General features: G+C 53.3%; 1 protein-coding gene across 1 annotated transcript in view; it reads right to left on the bottom strand.

Moving 5' to 3' along the window:
• Positions 1-5,902: 5,902 nt before the first annotated feature.
• The window catches only part of rgs12b (regulator of G protein signaling 12b), a 34,014-nt gene continuing 20,266 nt past the window's right edge, over positions 5,903-19,650 (bottom strand). The window contains 16 exon segments of the mRNA XM_048995705.1: positions 5,903-6,958; positions 6,961-7,212; positions 7,214-7,443; positions 7,649-7,751; positions 8,726-8,787; positions 9,563-9,659; positions 9,763-9,889; positions 10,172-10,252; positions 10,372-10,544; positions 11,153-11,250; positions 11,471-11,621; positions 12,415-12,594; positions 12,929-13,072; positions 13,802-13,894; positions 13,976-14,145; positions 16,168-16,189. Coding sequence (XP_048851662.1) covers positions 6,854-6,958; positions 6,961-7,212; positions 7,214-7,443; positions 7,649-7,751; positions 8,726-8,787; positions 9,563-9,659; positions 9,763-9,889; positions 10,172-10,252; positions 10,372-10,544; positions 11,153-11,250; positions 11,471-11,621; positions 12,415-12,594; positions 12,929-13,072; positions 13,802-13,894; positions 13,976-14,145; positions 16,168-16,189 — 2,088 coding nt within the window. The 3' untranslated portion in view covers positions 5,903-6,853.

Genomic DNA, 19,650 nt, shown 5'->3' with positions numbered 1-19,650 from the left:
ATCTACACAATGGATCTTCTGCCTGAACCATGCGTGCTGCCCCCTAGTGGGCTACCCTGGGTGGTGATCCACAGCTGCAGAGCTTCCTGCTGGAGTCTCCCTGGCTTTCTGTAGTAAGTATGCTGCTGCCAAGCCCCCCCCCCCCCCACACACACACACACACCCCCCCACACACCTGTCTAGGTCTTCCCACCAAACAATGCTCACGAGAAGGGAGGGGCACGCTGCTAGATCATATCAAACCCTCTGATGCTGTGGTGTTCAGCCCCTCTTCCTGAGAAGGTTCTAGTAAGCCGAGTCTGGGGCTGATGTCATGGCGTGTATTCAGTGTTCATTTCCGTAACAGGTTCAACCCAACACAAACAAATAGTAGTTCCGAAACAGGGCTTTGAGACTGATATTGTTTATTCACTTACGCCAAACCAGAATGTTCCATGGAAGCGTGCTTTCATGCCATTCTACTAAACAATCCCTGGCAAACAGGGACGCAGTGTGAAGAATTCTGTGCTGCTCAATGCCAGGAACGATCCGGGCCAGAGACAGCCTTGAGCCGGCCCACTTGTGAAACTTCACTCCGTGATTGGCTCAGAACTGCCTCATCTTTGAGCCTTATACAGAAAAGTTTGGATTGATGCTATTTATACACATCCACCTCCAATGAGCTCGTTAAAGTGAAATAACAGTTTCTCACGGGACGCAGTAGAGTCGTTTTGACGCACATTCGTCAGTCGTCAGGCCCAAATGCGAAGGACTCTTCTGGATTTCATTCAGTCAGTAAATTTTTCAGCCTCTAATAGGCAAAACATATCATTCATTCATGAACTATAAGAAAATCCAACCCTTTTAGTAAGCTAGGGAGAGTTACGTCGTCGTTAAATATTACACGTAAAGACAGATGATGCGGTGTTTTTGAGTGACATTAGCTAGGTAGCTAGAGAATCCGCCCGTCTCCCTTGCCGGTCCCCGGTTCTCCCCGGTTCTCCCCGGTTCTCCCCGGCCGGGACGTGGCTCAGGAATTAGCCCAGGCAGGCTCTGGGATCCTGGGAGATGCAGGGCGAGTGGGGAGACTGCGGGCCGCGCCAACAAAAACAGGAACGGGGGTGGAGGGGGGACATGTCCAGAGGATGGGAGCAGAATTAGGGCTCTCGGGGGAGCCGGCTACAGACAGGGCCCAGGGCCACACAGCGAGGTGCTCCGGTTCTGCGAGGGGGAATGTGGAGACGCGCTCATGCTGCATAGACGAGAAAAGCACGCAGGGGTGGTCCAGCATCGGAGCCGGCCATTTATTTAGCCTACACTTCTGTCCGCAAAGACCAAACATGGCAGGAAGCCGAAGCGATGCCTCTTCTGAATCATACCAAGTGCACCTTTCATCTCTGCTCTGCACTTTAGACACAGAAAGAGATTCGTAACGGCTTTCTGAGTTATCCGTAACCTCATCTGTTCTTAGCAAGGCTGAATTTTACTGTGGGAGAAATGAACCAGGCTTATGTTAATGCCTGGCTACACAGCGCCGTATGAATAAGTTACCGATCTGTCATTAAAGTGAGTTATTGCCTGTTTGGTTACATCTGGAGGTCAAGACCTTGGCATACTTCCATATATCATCTTTTTTTTTAGGCCAAAATATACTAAAAAAAAAAAAAGTGTGCCGACAATATGCACAGCAGTTCCACCCAGAGCATTTAAACATTGTTTATCTGGCTCTACATCTTATAAGATCTGACACCTGCAGTTTATTGCATCATAGGTGCTGCCCCCTTGTGGTCACATCATGTTTGGCGCTCTGATCGTCCCGCGGGCCTGTCTCATGATGAGGACGCGCGGGACTTCAGAGTCCAGTGGCTTCACGAGCGCAGATTAAATCTCATCATGTCAGATGCACTCCAGTGAACACAATGCGTCTGTTATTTTGCCGTTACTGATGCTTGTTCTGTTGATAAATGTGCTCAGGGTGGAGAGCCGAATACTTAATTGCATTAAGGTACCAGCAATTTGTCATTTGAATGTCAGGGCTGGTGTTTAATTTCCGCATGACAACTGACTAGGGTCTATGAAAACATGCGACAGGTTTCAGGGTCGGCCACTAGATGGCAGTGTGGTTAACTAGCTTGATGGCGGCCAAGCCGGTCCTGAAGCACAGTGTTAACTTGCTACTGTCGTCTCCCTGCTCGTCTGCCATGAGCCGCTTGGCCTTGCAGTGTAAATGGAAAATCTGGTCATTAGGAGATGGTAGCTATACAAGCGGGGCGGAGGGGTAGTAATGCAAGAGGTCCAGTAACACCAGTGCAGGTAATATGAGGTGAGCGACAGGTTGCTGTGAACCCATTGTGTGTTGAGCAGATCGACTGAACTACAAGTCCTCGCAAAGCATAATTACGTTTACAAAGCAATTACTTCTTAGCTACTCAAATCACGCTCAACATACAAAGTATCAAATGGTAAAAAAAAACAAAAAAAGATTTGGATCCATTACTCTGTGCTGTTTGAGTTCTGTGGAAGAAAGAGTTGAGGGAGAAGAAAGTAATAAATCCCACCGACCCCACCCACTCGCCGCCCCAACCTCCCCAGGGCTCATTATCAGCCATGTGGAAATATCCAACGTGGGCGGCTCGTTTCCATGGCTCCCGGTGAGGCGAGGAGAGAGCACAGTGCTGCTGCACCTCTGTCGTCGGGGGTGATCTCTCCCCACCAACACGCGGCCCCACGCTCCGCCCCCCCCCAGCCACATGCATCCCACGTAGTGTCTACGGCACGTTACTGAGGGTCCTCCGCATCGCCACGGGTAACTGGGACGTGGAAAATCCCGGTTGCTCTGCAAGGAATTCCCACAATTCGTGGCCGTACGATGGAGGTGGAGAAAAGTCCCAGGAAAAGGCTCAGCAGGTCAGACGGTTGCGAATTTGGAAGAAATCCGGGGGAATTCCGACAGGAGGTGGGAGATGAGAGGGGAAGGGGAGGGTGAGGCAGCACTCGGGGGGGGATCCGAACCCCAGAACCGATGAGTTTCTGTGACTCTCGAGCGGGCTACCGCACAGACGTTCCCACATGGTACAATTCAAATTATGCCCAGGCATTTAACCACCGTCATCTGCGTGAGCACGAGCACAGAGCAGCCTCTGCACGCTGTAGGGATCAGCAGTGACCAGAGTCCTGCTTCTAGGAGCCTGATATGAACTGTCCTAGCCGTGCACTTCACACCTGCACTTAATGTCTCCCTGTCCTTTTGAAGGTCACTTGATGTCATCCTCAGATTCATGAGTCACTGTTAGATAAGTTAACGGTCTCTGGTATTAGAAAGTCACTTCCACCCTCCACCTGGCTGGTTTCTGCTCGTTCCCAGTGTCTCCTGCTTCACATTGTTCTTGTGTCCTGCTGTCTTAGAAACTTTGAACCTGGAAGCAACCAGCCTTCTGCCAGCAGAACCACGGTAAAAAAAATCAGATTTTTAAGATATACAGTGGTCTCAATTTTTTCCAGAGCTGTATTATGCACACACACACACACACACACACACACACACACACACACACACACACACACACACACACACACACACACACACCCTGGAAGCACGAGACACCAGCACTGCCTTCTGAGCAAACAGGCCGCTGTCTACCAGTGCCACAAATGTCATGTTATGATCACCAAGATAACAAGGCGGAACGCTGGAACAGACACACTTTGCAAATATTTCCATTTTTATCAAGCATTTCCGTACTACTGGTCAGACCACACAAGACTATGCAAATCTGTCATATTCACAAGCTCACCGCATGAGTTAATCAGCAGACAGTGCACAGAAAAAGGCTCTTTGCAGCAAAGCAACACGATCAATGGCAAACCAGCCCCATTGTGCCCCGGCTGGTGCAACGGCAGAGGTTCAGATTCACTTCCGAAAGCCCCTAGAGAACGAACCGAGGAGCTTATGGAAAGGAAACCTGAAAATAACTCTGGAAAGGAGAATGAGAGGAGGTCCTGGAATAGGGCCGTGCGGGTCACTCAGAAAGATGCTCACTGTTGCTGGACAGCTGGAAAAACAGCAGATGCTGGCTGAATCTCCCCGGGGGGGGGGCTCAATATGGCTTTGCGTTACTGGTGTGGCTGCACCCAGACGCCTCACTGGGAGCCTGTCAGGAGGACGGACCCTCTCTGGATGGGGAAAGCTTACTAAGCACCCCCCCACAACTTCATGAACCTGCACAGAACTACCATCAGCTAATCCACCACACCCCTGGGTCACCTGCCCTTACCTCTGCCGAGGTTTTACTCGTGCTCTCGGAAGCGTACCGTCGCAGATTTTAATGCAGGACCCGTCTACATCCAGAACGTTTGAGCTGATCTTCCTCAGGAGGGTCCCCACCCACCCCCTGCTGCGGGCTGTACCATGTGGCCCCCGCCAGCGTGCCCATGTCCCTCGCCGACCCCCTCGCCTTTTGATGTTCCCGTGCCTTGCTCCAGGCACTTTCTCATTTATCCGCCGCTTTTTGAATCCCGGCCCGGCCCTTTGAATCACCGGAAAATGGCTCTTTGATGATCCCTTTCTTTGCTTTTCGGGAGGGGGGGGGATGATATATGCATGTATTTTTAATTACAAGTGAGTGCTCATTCTTTTTTGAAGTCATTTGATTTCAGGTGCTTGATTCTGTGAACTGAACAGGTTCGTTTGTTTTTTTTAATCTCAGGACTGTGAAAAAATTCTTATGAATTTGAATGTGAAAACAGGAACCAACGGTAATTCTGAGAGAGCGACAGGAACCTTGTGTCCCGCCGAGATCTGAACTCGTATCGCGGGATTCGGAGTCCAGAGTTTCACGCACCCCCTCATTTCTGAGCCGACGGTGCCGACCTTTCTGAGGATTCCCGGATGCCAGGACAACAACGGACCAAATGCCGGATCGCGGCCTCTTGGGAAGCCCATCGGGAGTGCCAGGGCGATTGTATCATCAGGAATATACCCCGATCCTCCACAATCTCTCATTTTCCCAGTAACCATCTTTGTTTTCCATTAACAAAATGTCAAATTTATACACAAACCTGGACCTCCCACAATACTATGGTCACGTCAAATAAATATTGAATAATTGCACACAAATCTGAGCCCTTTAAAGTGAACATTCTGATGAAACGAAAACAAAAAGGACACTCTCCGCTCACGTAGCGCTTGTTGCTAACCCCGCTTGCGATGCTGAGCGGGGAGTGGATTCCGACAGGCCCTTGCTGTAAGCGCACAGAGCGCTGCAAGTGACCGAGGGAAGGAAGCGGTTTGAACACCGAGGCCCCGGAGAGAAGCATCCATGTTGTCTGCGGACATTGGGACTTAGAAAACACGAATGAATGAAGGGTGGTAAATGAACAAACCGAGGCCAATTAGGAGCCCGCTAACGAACGGCTGTGCGCTGGGGACAGACAGAGCGGGCTCTTGTTAGTGGGATAGCAGTGCCTATGCAGCACCAAGCTGGCTTGGGGGGGGGGGGGGCTGTGCATCGCTAATAGGCCGGACTTTTTCTCCCCCCGCACAAAGGGCCGACACAGCGCCGGAAGGCTCCCTGGCAAGGATTAAAGAGCTCGAGGCTTCCTGCGTACACACCCCCACGCCCCCCCCCCCCCAAGCACTCCCCGGAACTGGGACGGCCAGGGGTTTACTCCTTTGGGACTCGCCACTCAACACCTCACAGAGCAAACACAGCAAACATGACAAAGAGACAGGAAGAAATGGATGATGGGATCATGCCGGGTTACTGAGGAGCAGAAGAAGGTGGGGCGGGCCTGTCAGTCTGAGCGAAGGCCCGGGTCACGCACACACACCCGCTCAAGCCTGACAGCCTGTCCCCAGGCCAGAGAGGTGGGTGAGAAATGAGCAATGGCACATCACGGGCATTTAGAAGACAGTGAACTGTGATTTCACTCTAACATTTATTAGATCTAATCACACAAAGGTACAGAATTAACCAGAACAGTTATCTACAAAAAGGCATCTACTCAGGACAGGAAGAATCTAAGGGAAGCTAAGGGGGCTGCAATTCAACAATGGCACTTTGAGGACGACTATATGTACATTAACAGTACATGTCACTCTGTGAAAGTCACACAGTAACAAAAATGACAAAGATAAATAATCTGAGATCTTATTAATATATTACGGAATTGCATACGTAAAACAGGAGTGGGAAACGGGCTTTATCTGGGGTCCATGTTGGGTTTCGGAGTGGACGCACCGCGGCGGAGAGCGGGCCAGCTCACGGACATTGTTGAATTGCATTTCACTGGCAGACAGAATGGGGAGGGGGCTCAGGGGTGGGAAAAAACACGTTTTTCAAAGAGGAGACAAAAGGTGCAGGAACTTAGAGCGGGCGTGATCAAAGCATCGTCAGGTGTGGGGGCTTCAAAAGGATGCACCCGACGGGTCTCTGGGTCCGGCTTTGCTGTGCCGGGGGGCATCTTGGGGGGGGGGGGGCATCGGAATTATCACTATATACAGCACCGACGGCCAGTGGTGGGTCTGGGCTCCTGCGTCACCTTCCATTCCCCAGAGAGCATCGTGAGAACGGCCGGGAGTCAGGGTCTCTTGTGAGAGAAGCTGGATCCAAGACAGGGTCACAGCAGGCGGGGGGGGGGCGGGGGGCACTCTGCCAACAACATCTTTTACTTGCCCCCTTTTTTTTTTACTCTCCACCGCTTCTTAATTTGAAATTAGTCACCATCAGGATTACTTGGGCAAAAATACATAAAAGGCTCGCTTTTTTATACAGAATAAAGTGCATTAAGTAAGCATTTGGGGCTGTGATGGTTGGCACTGGTCTCCGGGGTCGACAGAGTCCTCAGCGATGCACTGAGCACACAGAGAGATACATCACACTCCAGAAATACCTGAGCTCGAGCGGACGTCCGCAAAGCTTTCCTCAGTGTCATGGCGGGGCGAGGGGCTCGCGGGGGTCGCGGGGGCCGCCTTCCGGAAGGCCGGCCCGGCGCGGGGCGGGCGCGGGGGGAGGGAGGCAGCAGCGTGCTGTTAGGGCTGGTGATGTCCCCCTCTCCTACGAGAGTCAAGTCCGCCACGTGCTCGCCCTCCACCGTCTGGATGACATCACGGGCCCAGGGTGGGGCCTTGCAGTCCGCAGTGTGGGGGATGGGCGAGAGGGGAGGTGAGAACGTGGCCCCGGGCCAGGGACCGGCAGGGGGCACAGGGGATCTCTGGCCAGTGGGGGGGTCCGGGGGCGTCACCGCGGACGAACGGGGAGTCCAGGCTCTGGGATTGGTGGCTGGCGTTGAGGGCGGCCCTGTGGGCCCCGGCGGCGCCGTTTTCGGGGCCCCGCCGCGGAGTGGAGCAGGCAGGCTCCGGCACCAGGCGCAGAAAGTCCGGCAGCACCAGGTCCTTCTTGTTCAGGAGGCCCCGCTGGTCGTCGGCCCGGTGGCTCTGAGCTTTGGAAATGAGCTCGAAGAACTCTGCGGGGGGGGGGGGGGGGGGGGCACATAGACCATCAGCCACCAATACTCATCCAACCAACCCCTGATTCCCAGCTAAAATCCAGTGCAGTAGTGCAGGTAAACGAGCTCACAGGCAGCTTGGCAGGACTAAGAGGAGAGGAGGTTAGTGAGAGCTGAAGCGAAGCTGTGTTTCTGTACGGTGTGGGTAGGGGGCGCCGTTTACCTTCAGCTTCATCTATATTAATCTGTTTCTGCTTTCTCTCAGGACGTGCCTCCCCGCGCAGGGCCCTCACAGAGCTGGGCTTCCCTGCCGCTTTCTCATCTCCCTGGATGGCGACAACGAGAATATGCAGCGAGGTGAGGGGCCGGCGGGGGAAGCGGCATGGGGGGGTCCATACGCGCCTGTCTCCCAGGTCCCAACGGCCCCCCAACCATTCTAACTACTGACGGAGGGAGGCCTTTCTAAATTGCTTTTGAGTCGGTTAAATCCAGCCACAGCAACAGGCGGAATGCACAGGTACACAAACACACACACACACACACACACAGATACAAGCACACACACAGACCCACACACACAAACACACACAGAGATACACACACAAACAGATTATAAGAGGTCTAAAAGTACCGGCCCGTGACATGTTTATAATCCATTATTAAATCTGGCCCACAAATCGATCACCCATCTCTGTAACGACATTCCACTTATCTGCACAGGCAAGCTCGGCAAATTACCCTGCCGGCAACTCCCCCACCCCCCAGGCCAGCCAGGGCTTCCGCATGCGTTTCCTTATTTTCTGTACAGTTCAGTAGTCGGCCTTTTTGACAATTTGTGCTGATTTGTCCTCACTATTATTTTAACAATAAATCCAAGATTCTACTTCCTTCGTAATTCCATTAATAATTAAGTTCCCATGGCAACTGTGATCTTTTTTTCAGTGAAGTTAAAAAACATTTGGATTTATATTATCAAAATAGTCAAATAATCGATTAATAGAACTGAATCAGGATAGAAATGAAAGATTTACAATGTATCTTTAATTTTTACTAATAACAGCAATTGAATCGCCTTGTGGGCAACGATTCACAGCCCTAACACAGAGATACACAGACACACACACACACACACACAGACACACACACACACACACACACACACACACACACACACACACAGGCGCGAGGCAGCAGCGCGATGCAAGGGAAATGGAGCCCAGAGGGGGTGAGTATAAAACAGGACCATGCGGAACACAGGAAGGACCCCACCACCACCACCAGGAAGACGACGTTCCCTTACTCCTGCTGCTTGACCTTTGGGCGCCATGTGGCTCTTCGATGGGATGGGCTTCTGTTTATCTGCTGGAAGAAGGAGAAAGGGAGGCGAACGCTGAATGGACCGGTGGAGAACGCTTGGTCAGCGGTACTGAGGGGGAGGAGGAGAAAGGAGGGCGGATGGTGGATAAAATGGGTGGAGGGCGATTGGTCAGCGGTACCAGGGGGAAGGAATAAAAAGGAGGGGAATGTGCATCAAGCTCTGACCGGAGCCAGAACCTCCATGCAGAACTGCTGTGCGTCACGCGGGCCGGTCAGAAGACCCACCTCGGGGTGCGAAAGTAAAATCCGTGTGGCTCCGTGGGAGCCACCAAATCCTGTTACCTGGGAAATAGCCCCCGCCCCCGCTCAGAGAGGTGGCACGTCTCACACTGCGCCGGAGATGGCAAGAGGGGTTGTACCTTTGATCTATGTGCTAAAGCCACGCTCATGAAAGGTTAACCGACGTCTGAGACACAGGTAATTCAAGGCTGCCCTGGTTGGCTGACAAACGCCTGCCCTGATAGGCTGAGTAACGGCCGTCCTGATAGGCTGAGTAACGGCCGTCCTGATAGGCTGAGTAACGGCCGTCCTGATAGGCTGAGTAACGGCCGTGCTGATAGGCTGAGTAACGGCCGTCCTGATAGGCTGAGTAACGGCTGTCCTGATAGGCTGAGTAACGGCCGTCCTGATAGGCTGAGTAACGGCCGTCCTGATAGGCTGAGTAACGGCCGTCCTGATAAATAATGGCCATGGACAGGCTCAGGGCCCCCCCCCCCCCCCCCCGAAGTGCAGACATGCGGAGAGACGGCTCCCTGCTTACCTTTTACAGCGGTGTGGTCTGCTACATCCAGCACCACACGCAGTCCATCCAGGTTGGAGATGGGCAGGCCCAGATCCAGGGGCTCCCTCTCGCCACTCTGCAGGGGCAATGTGGTGGTTACCGCAGTGGTGGCTGGACACCACAAACACATCAGTGCAGTCTTTACGCGCCTTGCATTTTCAGCGCGTCGTGCCACTTACGATTTTGGCCACCAAGTCGTTCAGCTGGAGGCCGTACTTGGCGACGACCGGCCGCAGGACTTCCGTGACCGGCTTGGTGGGTTTGGCCTTCAAGCCAACTGACCGGTTAATGGGTACAAGGTCCAGTCTGGATGAAGAGAGAAGGGATTTGGGTGAAGCATCCATCATTAGATGCAGCCATGTAGGACTTCCTTGCTCTGGTGGCTTGGGAGTACCTCCAACTGATCATGTGACCCATTACATCACTAAGACATTTGCCATTTACTTCTCTGCTAATGATTTTCTTGTTCAGCAAATATTCAAGGGAAACTCCTTCAAGGAAAATGTCTTAAAAACACTAAGCACTCGATTTTCTGTGTGTTCCTAGTGTCCCAGGCAGCTACATACACGCCATTTAACCTGCAATTACCTGAACAAAGTGCGTTTCTCTAAGCGCAGGTCTCGGGAACTCAGGGTCATGCAGTCTTGGTCCAGGACCAACGGCTTTTGGAGGGGGAAAAGGCAAGGGGGCGTTTCTGAGTGATATAAAGGCTTCATTTTTGTAGAAAAAAAGGAATTATTTGAAGAGGAGCACCAGCAGAGATGCAGTGCGGATGGGTACCTTCTCGCCCCCCCACCAGAAAGAGGTCCACTGCAGCCAGGTTAATGGACAGCTTCTCGCAGAGGTCCTGCAGCACCTCCCTGACAGACGTGCCGGGCCGAACTTGCACGGTGCAGCAGGTGCCGTCCGGCAGGTTGACATTGCACTGCTGTACGGATGCCGAGCCGCGAGAGGCGTCGGCCTGCAGGGGGCGACGGGAAACAAAGGCAGTCAGTCTGACCTTTCCATGGCCTGCCCATCCTCCTCAGTCTTCTGGAAGGTTCCCCCAGTCCCCCCAACACCCAAATAGTCCCCCCCTCCCCCCAAGCCCACCCTAAATCACAGAGCTGGAGGAGGTGCGACTGTCAAGCACTCTACTGACAGGGCTCTAGGGCGTGTTCAAAAGAAAAGAGGCATCTCTTGTTCTTCATAGGAAACCTAATATCCCTTCTTAACAAAATACATGCAGAATGCCTCTTCAGACAGTGGCTAAAATATCCACTTCCTGTTTATTCAAACATTACACAGATACAGAGCGGCAGGCACTGAAACACACAAGGCATCCATACAGAACTTGACATCATCCTAATAATGAAGCCACCAGCAACCCCCTGAAACCTCCTGGCCAGCAACGCTGCCTTTACCTAAAGCTTCATCCGATAGACTGGAGAGTCCAGAACACCAGGCACAACGAGGTTCTAAAACCGTGCTTTATTTCCGCAGCGGGTCAGGCTCAGGACGACGGAACATGCAGAGAGCGGGAGCCGCGCCTGAGCATCGCACCGACATGCCCCAACAGCACCTACTCACCTCGGCCTTGCCCCCAGAACTGCCAGTGCCCAGCTCCACACTGGCGCCGGACGACAACGAGCCCTGCGATTCCCGTCTGGCGTTGCCGCCGGTGAAATCTGTCGGCAGGACACGTTCAGGAACAGAGCAATTAAACGCACGCTTACCGGGCCCCCATGCCCTTTAAGACTCCCATTCCGGTCCTCGGGGATCCACAGTCCACGTTTTCACCCAACTGGGAGCTGAAAGGGAGCAAAAACGTGGACCGACTCTGGGTCCCCGAGGACCGGACTGGGAAACACCACTTTAAGAAATCCGGGCTCGATGCGCTCGACTCACTGTAGCTGTAATCCGTCAGCTCCCTCTTCTTGGGCCCTTTCCCGAAACTCCGATTGCGGGACCAGGAGAAGAAGAGCCCCTTCTTCTTATCGCCATGGTCCTCTCGGCTGTCGTCGTTGGCCGGCCGACCCGCCTTGGTCCTCTTCTCATCCTACCCACAAACCCTGTTAATCAGTGCTGGGACGGCCCACTCCAGCCCTAAGAGCCCTCCCCTCTGCAATCCTCCTTGACCTCTCACCCTGTGCTGTTTGCTGTCTCACCCCCAATGGATGCTTCATGCCTAATCTCCCCTCGGGGACTAATAAAACTCGTGTTTCAGTGCGTCTCTGGGTTGGGAGCCTCTCCCTACAGGCCCGCCCTCTCCCGCAGCGTCAACCTCGGACACGCAGGGAGTTTTTCTGCCTGCTTACGTAAGGCCGTATTAGGAAATAGGGCTCCGTCAGCCGGAATCACAGGTTAGCGTGAGCGGGGCCGAACGAAAACCTCAGATGCTGTAGACCTTGAGCAACGCTGCCGGTGTAGCCCAAGGGAAAGGAGGACCAATTCACACCCACACCTCCAGTGGCCTAGAAGACGAGCGTGGCACTTGCCCCTGCAGGGACCCAAGCCTGCCAGCAGGGTTTGACACCCAGTTATGGATGCCAATCTACAGTAAACGCCACGCCACAAACACAAAGCGTTTACGGATGGGCCTGAGGCAGGGTAGCATGTCACCGGAAAGCCCCGAGGCTCCTTCTGACCATCCCGGATCGCAGGTGACAGCACGACGCCCACATGGCGCGTCCCAGTCAGGCATCGAGGCACTGCGAGCGAAGGCCTCTGCCCATGTAGGGGTATCCTGGGAATTCCTTAATATGCCACATGGGCCAGTTGCTGCTGCTTCACATTTCCTCAAGATCTGTCAGCTCACGAGTAAACTGGCACCAAGCTCGATGGATGGGTACCTTCTTGGGCGTGGACAGGTTGGAGCGGTCGGAACTGGTGCTGTGCTTGGACGTGGGGCTGCTGGGGATTTGGTAGGGGTCGGGGAGGGGTCGGCCCTCCACCTCGGCCAGCATGCACTCTTGGTACAGGAAGGACTTGAGGAAGCGTGTGTAGCTGTCGAACTTCATTAGGTTGAAGATCTGCAGAGTAGGGGGAAGTGGAACGGGGGGGTGGGCGATTACAGGGTCAATAGAGAGCCGCGTCACCTCCGCTGAAGGGAAGGTGGCCTGCCCCAGAGAGATGCTTAATGTGTTTATTCATACAGCGTGACGCGTTCTCATACACAGAGACAAACCAAACTGAGCTGAAGAGTAATGAGTAACAGCAGCACTGTTTGCAGAACTGACAAATATAGTAGGCGAGGAGGGGAAGAGAGAGCAGGCACCTCGCTCTGCGGCCTAATAGGCTGCCCAGCGCTAATGAAGCAAACCACACTCTGGTGGGAATGCGCATCACGCAGACCTCGCCCCCCACCTGCAGCTGCTGCTCTTTGAACATGTCAGGGCGTGGGGCGTTGAGGATGTCGTCCGCCAGCTGGGCCTGGCTGTCAATGTTGACTGGCGTGGTGGCCTTGCTGGACAGGAAGCTGTTGTAGATCTCGCGGGCTCGCTGGGACAGCTGGGGGACAGGAGCAAGGCCATGTCAGCAATGCCACTGAGATAACAGCACTGAAAACAACCTTATCTCACTACCTGGGCGACCTCATCCATTTCCATGTAGGCATGCAGTGGCAGCGCGGCCCCATCCTCATGCTAACATGGCATCCATGCTACCATGACGCCTATCATAGCACCCATGCTAACTGACCCCTATGCCAACATTGTACCCATTCTAATGTAGCACCCATGCTAACATGACCCCTATATGCCAACATTGTACCCATTCTAATGTAGCACCCATGCTAACATGACCCCTATGCCAACATAACACACATTCTAATGTAGCACCCATGCTAACATGACCCCTATGCCAACATTGTACCCATTCTAATGTAGCACCCATGCTAACATGACCCCTATGCCAACATAACACCCATTTTAATGTAGCACCCATGCTAACATGACCCCTATGCCAACATAACACACATTCTAATGTAGCACCCATGCTAACATGACCCCTATGCCAACATTGTACCCATTCTAATGTAGCACCCATGCTAACATGACCCCTATGCCAACATAGCACCCATTCTAATGTAGCACCCATTGTAACATGATCCCTATGCCAACATTGTACCCATTCTAATGTAGCACCCATGTTAACATGGCACCCACACTAATATGGCCCCTATGCTAACATAGCACCCATGCTAATATTGTACCCATGCTAACGCTAATGCCTCCTTACCTGCTTCTTGTCATTTTCTGGCACATGGCTGAAGAACTCGCAGGCCTGCCAGAACAGAATGTTCTCCTCGCTGAACTCCTTCTTTAGAAACTCCTGTGGGGATATATCTGGAGTTGTGGCCAGGGTTCAGAGCTTGGGGTCCAGAGGTGAAGACTTTCGGGAGGGGGTACTTACGGAGAAGTACCGCACGCCCACGGGGTCGGCGAGCAGACGCTCGAAGCAGACGGCCCAGCTGGGGACGCGGCGCTCGGTGTGCCGCCGGTGGCTCTGCACGCTCGGCAGGCTGGCATTGCTGCTCAAGCTGTTCTCGCTGCCGCAGCCCTGCAGGTCGGCGCTGTTCAGCTCTGTGGGGCATGTGCAGGACGCTCTCAGGAGGGGGATGCCGCCAGGCTCACTCGGCCACGATAATGCCCGGATTCTTCAACAGCAAACTTATCAGGACTCAGACGACAATGGAGGGGCGGCATTGAATGGTAATGGTGCCCCCCCCCCCCACCCCCAGAGAGAACAGGCCACCCTAATCAGCCTTTCGGGAACAAGCTGTGTGTGCTGCAGTAATGAGATTGAGAGGTGTGATCCCCCACTTGGCTGGCATCTTTAATTTAGGTGGAATGTGGTCTGCCTCCTGAGCCTGCGTGGAGGCATCTCCGCCAGGTTCCTCAGAGGACCAGAGAAACCTGGGAGCTTTATGACCCCAATCCCCTACGGAAAAGTGAAACATTGAAATCCCGCGTCTCCCGAGCTTCCTATACGGCCATGATCTTCGCCGCTGGGGAAACACTGAGCGTCTGATCCTTACAAAGGTGCTCCAACGAGGCCCCTCCGCTCGCCGTGGGCACTGCCGGCTCGGCTTTCACAGCCAGGGACAAAGGAGCTCTCTGTCTGCAGCCTGGAGCTGGGAATGGCCCTGCCTCTTCACGTCGGCACACTTTACACGGACGTGTTTGCAGAACATTCTCGCATCTAACCTAAACCAATCTGCGTGAACCGCAAGGCCTCGTCTTAACAGCGGAAACGTTTCGCGGCGTCTGGACGCCGGCTGCCGAGGAACGATGAAAACCTCTGAGCTACGGAATTTTGGATTTAGCTCTCGCAGACGTTAGACCTTGCGAAAAGACCATCGGTCTTACCCGGGTACAGCTGGTAGAAGCCTGTGTGCCACCGGGTCAGGTACTTCAGCCCGACTGGAACCCACGTCCCGGGATCCATGGCGAGCCCATCAAAGAGGGCAGAGGCCCCCCAGGGAGGCTTTGGGGTCCATACGGCGGCTCATAGCGAGTGGCAGAAAGCGGATATGCAGTCCGGCACAAAGCCTCTGGCGGCTTCGTATGAATAATGGAAGCCAAAGGGAGGGGGGAACCAAAGATGCCTTTGGCAAGTGGGGCCCTGCAATATTGATGGCCTCAGGAGAGACCACTCGAGGGGGGGGGTCTCGAGCGGGACCACTCCATACCTCTCTGACGACATGGGAACACAGCAGGGGAGGCCCTAGAGGTCTGCTGCCTTTCCTCGCAGTTTGGGACATCCCCACCCAACCCCGCATAGATATTCCGGCCCTGGCTCTCCCATGCAAGGAGAAGCCCCCCCTCCACCCCTCCCCACACAGAGGTGACGCCTCCCTCAGCGTGACACGTGAGGCCTGGCCTCATTCTCATGTAAACAAACAAGCGACTGGCCATTGAAAAGAGCGAGGGGGCGACGGGGCCTCGCCCACCCCCCCACTATCCAAGGCCGCACAGACGTCCCGCGGGTGGTGAAGGTGACACTTACACCCGATCAGGCTCCCAAAGCTCAGCCCTCACATCTTTTGTTCCCCCGCCCCCCCCCCGGGGGGGTTGAATTGTGAACGTAGAACAAACATTCACACCTTGCACGGGGCATTGTGCACATGCTAATATGGAGGTGCTGGTGGGTGTAGTGGTGGTGTTGAGGGGGGGGTAACAAAAGTTGTGAGAGGCTGACACAGAGCATAAATGCAAAGCCTTCCACAAAGACGCAATGCAGCCTGACGCACAAACCCATGGAGATCGTTCCCGGTCAAAGCGCCAGGACACCAGCCCAGCTTAGCAGCCATGACGCCGATCCCGGGCTAATCTGAGGGCAGCTTTCCTGCTCAGTCATAGAACTGAACAAAAGAAAAAATTAAGCTCTGGGGTGTAATGTGATACCCAGGCAGGTGTGACACCCTCCTCCCCAAAACACTTCACAGGGACAGCAATACCGTAAAACAAGAGGCTTCATATCGAGTGGTGGCTGCGGCTGAGTGTGGGGCATCGGCGACGATGGCTGCTCCATGTTAACCCCCCCAAGGACTGTTAGTGGAAATGCGGTGGGTGTTAGTATAGGAGAGCAAAGGCTTGGCTTACCTCCATCGGAGAGAGCAGCAGACTGTAAGAAAACACAGAGAGACATGAGTGAGAGGGGGGCCCTGCGAGCCCACAGGGCGAGCACAGTCTCTGGGGGGGGTGCGGCGTTCGCCACTGGCATGTCCTGGGCCACGCCGAGTGTTTTGCTCATGCAACGGAAGCTCCTTTCGCGCTGGAAAGCCGGGCTGCGTCTGGACCATTGCCTCCACCCAGCTGTTGCCACCTCAGACGGAAGCTCCGCCCAGGAAATCCCCCCCCCCCCCCACCCCAGGACGTTAGGCTGCCTGACACACAGCACTCATTGACCACTGAGGATGGCTTGCTGGGGATTGTGGGAAAATTCTAGCTTTCAGTGAAACAGCTCGATGCTAATTAAGACTAAAACTAAACCAACTAATTCCTAAAACAGGGGCACCAGTAGTGATTCAGAATTATGTTCAGGTTCTGTCATGCTCGTTAGACACTCATTAAACATGTTTTTCAGGCATTATAACAAACCCCCTACAATAATGAAAGTGCACTGAAAATCCCACGCCATAATTATATGTTATTTACTGTTACACTAACAGGGAAGAGCAGATGCAGGGCTGCCTGTGAGAAGTCACGTCTGTCCAAGCCGGGTCCCCAACACGCACTGAGGAATGTGCTGCCCAACATCACCCACCAGGATGTGCCCAGGGGTGCCAGGCTATCGGCTCCTGATCAGTCCTGAGGGATTAGCTGGCTCCTCCTCAAGAGTTACACATCCACCACTGTGACGAAAACCCCTGCCAAAATAACCAGCTCTTTAAAATGCTAAAAAGACCCCCGAGAATCCCACACGCCCTGCCTTTATTAAGGTGAGATGGCAGGACACATGACCCCCGTCCGACACCCTCTCCCCATTTCACAGCTCTATGTGCTGTCCTCGTCGACCTCAAGAGGATACCTGGACCATGAGGCTCGGAGCGGGGCTGGGCCGCTTGGCTTGGGTCGGCGGAACAAACGGTCCATGATCTTCAAATCCCCCCCCCCAGAAGTTTCTGGAGAGAGATGGATGAGCCCACGTGGGCGCTGGCTCCCATAGGCACTTCTATTCGCATTCGTCTAATCTGTTAAACACAACAACCCGAAAACAAACAGCCTCCGTAATAAAGGCGATCACCACATCCAAACCCCCCCCCCCGGAATAAAGTCATCTGCTTCATGAGAGCGGCATGACCGCGAGGGCTCGGAACCACGGGCCAGTAAATTACAGCATGCGGAGCGCTTTGAAGGGCATAAATAATGCCTCGACCTGAAACGGCGGTCGCGCTGATTTTCCACTCAGAAGCAGCTGCTCCCCATATGATGCTGGCCCCCGGACTCCGGTGAGACTGAACCGCACCCGCGAGCGAGGGAAAGAGACAGGATCATGGCTTTGGGGGGGAGGGGGGATGCCATGATGCAGCAGGACCCCATGACAGAGTGATCGCTGCTCGACAGGAGGCTTCAGTTCAGAGCCCGCCCTTGCCCTGGTTCAGGCTCCGCCCACATGGGCGGGGCATACAGGCCCACTCGTGTCTGCCTCCGGTCTGCAGACAAGACAAACCAGGGGATTGCTGTCTGCGCGGAAGCTGAACCCACAAGCTCCTGCAATCTCCCTGAATATCATTTCCACAAAAGCTGAATCACAACAATTTTCACGGTAATTACAAAGATGGGATAGTTTCTGTGTTACGTATGAGCTGTTATATTCACTTCCCGGCCCGTGACTGTTATTCATCCCGCTTGTCAATAGGTAAACAGAAAAGACTGCTTGTCGTGAGGATCTTCGCTGAGCCATTGTGCCTGGTAGCTACGCTGCACCTAATAGGCTAAATCCCTGTGAATGTACAAATTTATTGATTTTGTCTTTATTTCGGTAACTGTACTCAGTTCAGGAATGTGGTTAGCACACCCCGGACAACCCTAGCCCATCCTAGCCCAGATCCTTTTGTCAATAACTGCCACAATTACATGAACGCCGAATTCCATCCACCCAGTTTAATCTATCATCCTTTAACCACTCTCCTAGTAAAGGGTCAAGGAATGCCTGAAGCCTCCTTAAGCAAACACAGGTCGTGGGGCAAGGGGCACTCTGGTGGGGATGCCAGATCATCGGAGGGCAAACGCTGAAACTCAATTAAGAGGCAAATGATGTTTTCGCGTGATTAATCAAACCCATGAGGAGCAACGTGTTTTATTAGAGTATAATAATAAAAATAAAAAAAAAGCCAAACATGTCTCAGTGAGGCTGCCAGCGGAGGGAAAAAGCTTTAATGGGGGTGTGGAATGTGCACCCTGAGCAAAACGCACCGCTAGGCGCCTTCCTACCCCCAGATGGGACGCCGCATTAACCTCCGGTCGTGCTCCGCTCCCCCCCAACCACTCGGTGCTCGTCACTCACGTGATCGCCAGAGATGTTAACGGGAAAGGCGTGCCTACCACCATAATTAACGATTCTGCTTGCTTAACGAGCCGGCGGACACGCAGCGCTTTCCCTGTTTCCGGTCGGTCGTGACTAACCCCGTCACGAGCGCGAGGGGCGTGGACGCGCGGTTAGGCGAGGGGAGGAAGCTCGCTCAGCGAGGGCTCGCACCCACTGTGACCGGCGCATTACGGCTTTAAGACGCGTCATAGCTCCTGCCTCCTGGCCCTCGCTGTGATACCTTTGAGAAGAACACTGTGAGATGTGTGGCTCTGTGGGTAAGTATGCCGGGCATGTGATCAGAAGGTTGCTGGTTCAAATCCCATCGTAGCAGAGTGATGTCACCATTGAGCCCCAGAGAAAAGGCCTTAACCCCCCAATTGCTCAAAAGACTGTCTGACCCTGCTTTCAGTTGTATGTTAATCTGAATAAGAGTGTCTGCTAAATCAATGAAAAGGAAATAAGTCCGTTATCAAGTTTTTATACTGAAGGCAGTAGGTGGGACTAGGTGGGAGAGGCCCCTGATATTCCATCCTCGAACAAAATATCCGGCTGCTACAATGCAGTAGAAAACATCCTGCAGCTTTATTGAGGGTGGAATGTTTTATGGTAAAACAATCTGCTTCTGGATCTTGCAGATTATCACCTTATAGCAGGAAAAAAGAAATCAATTCACTTTAATGCAAAGCTGGGTTACTTGCAAATTCATCTTTGCATAATTACGCCTGACCCTTTTCTTCCTGTTACTGACCTGATGTACAGATAAAAGGACTGATAATCTCTCTTTCCTTTTAATTTCTGCATAGATGGTGAGACCAGGCAGACTTCAGTTAAAGAAGCACACATACCTATCTCCCCGTTCTGGGTTTACACAGAGGTTTGTATGGGGTTAATCGCTGTCATTCTTACCAAATCCCAATCGTGTATGTGAGCTGTCCACATTCTGAGAGAAAAAAAAAAGTTAGACGTAATACAAAATGATGAACACTTAAAAGCAAGCGTCCAGAATGTGCAACACATCTTCTAGCGTGTCCCACCCTGATGCAGGATCCTCC

This window comes from Brienomyrus brachyistius, chromosome 25 (genome assembly GCF_023856365.1).
Source record: "Brienomyrus brachyistius isolate T26 chromosome 25, BBRACH_0.4, whole genome shotgun sequence".
NCBI classification, from domain to species: Eukaryota; Metazoa; Chordata; class Actinopteri; order Osteoglossiformes; family Mormyridae; genus Brienomyrus; species Brienomyrus brachyistius.
Note: the sequence above shows the minus strand (reverse complement) of the source record. Positions and strands in the feature narration are given on the sequence as shown.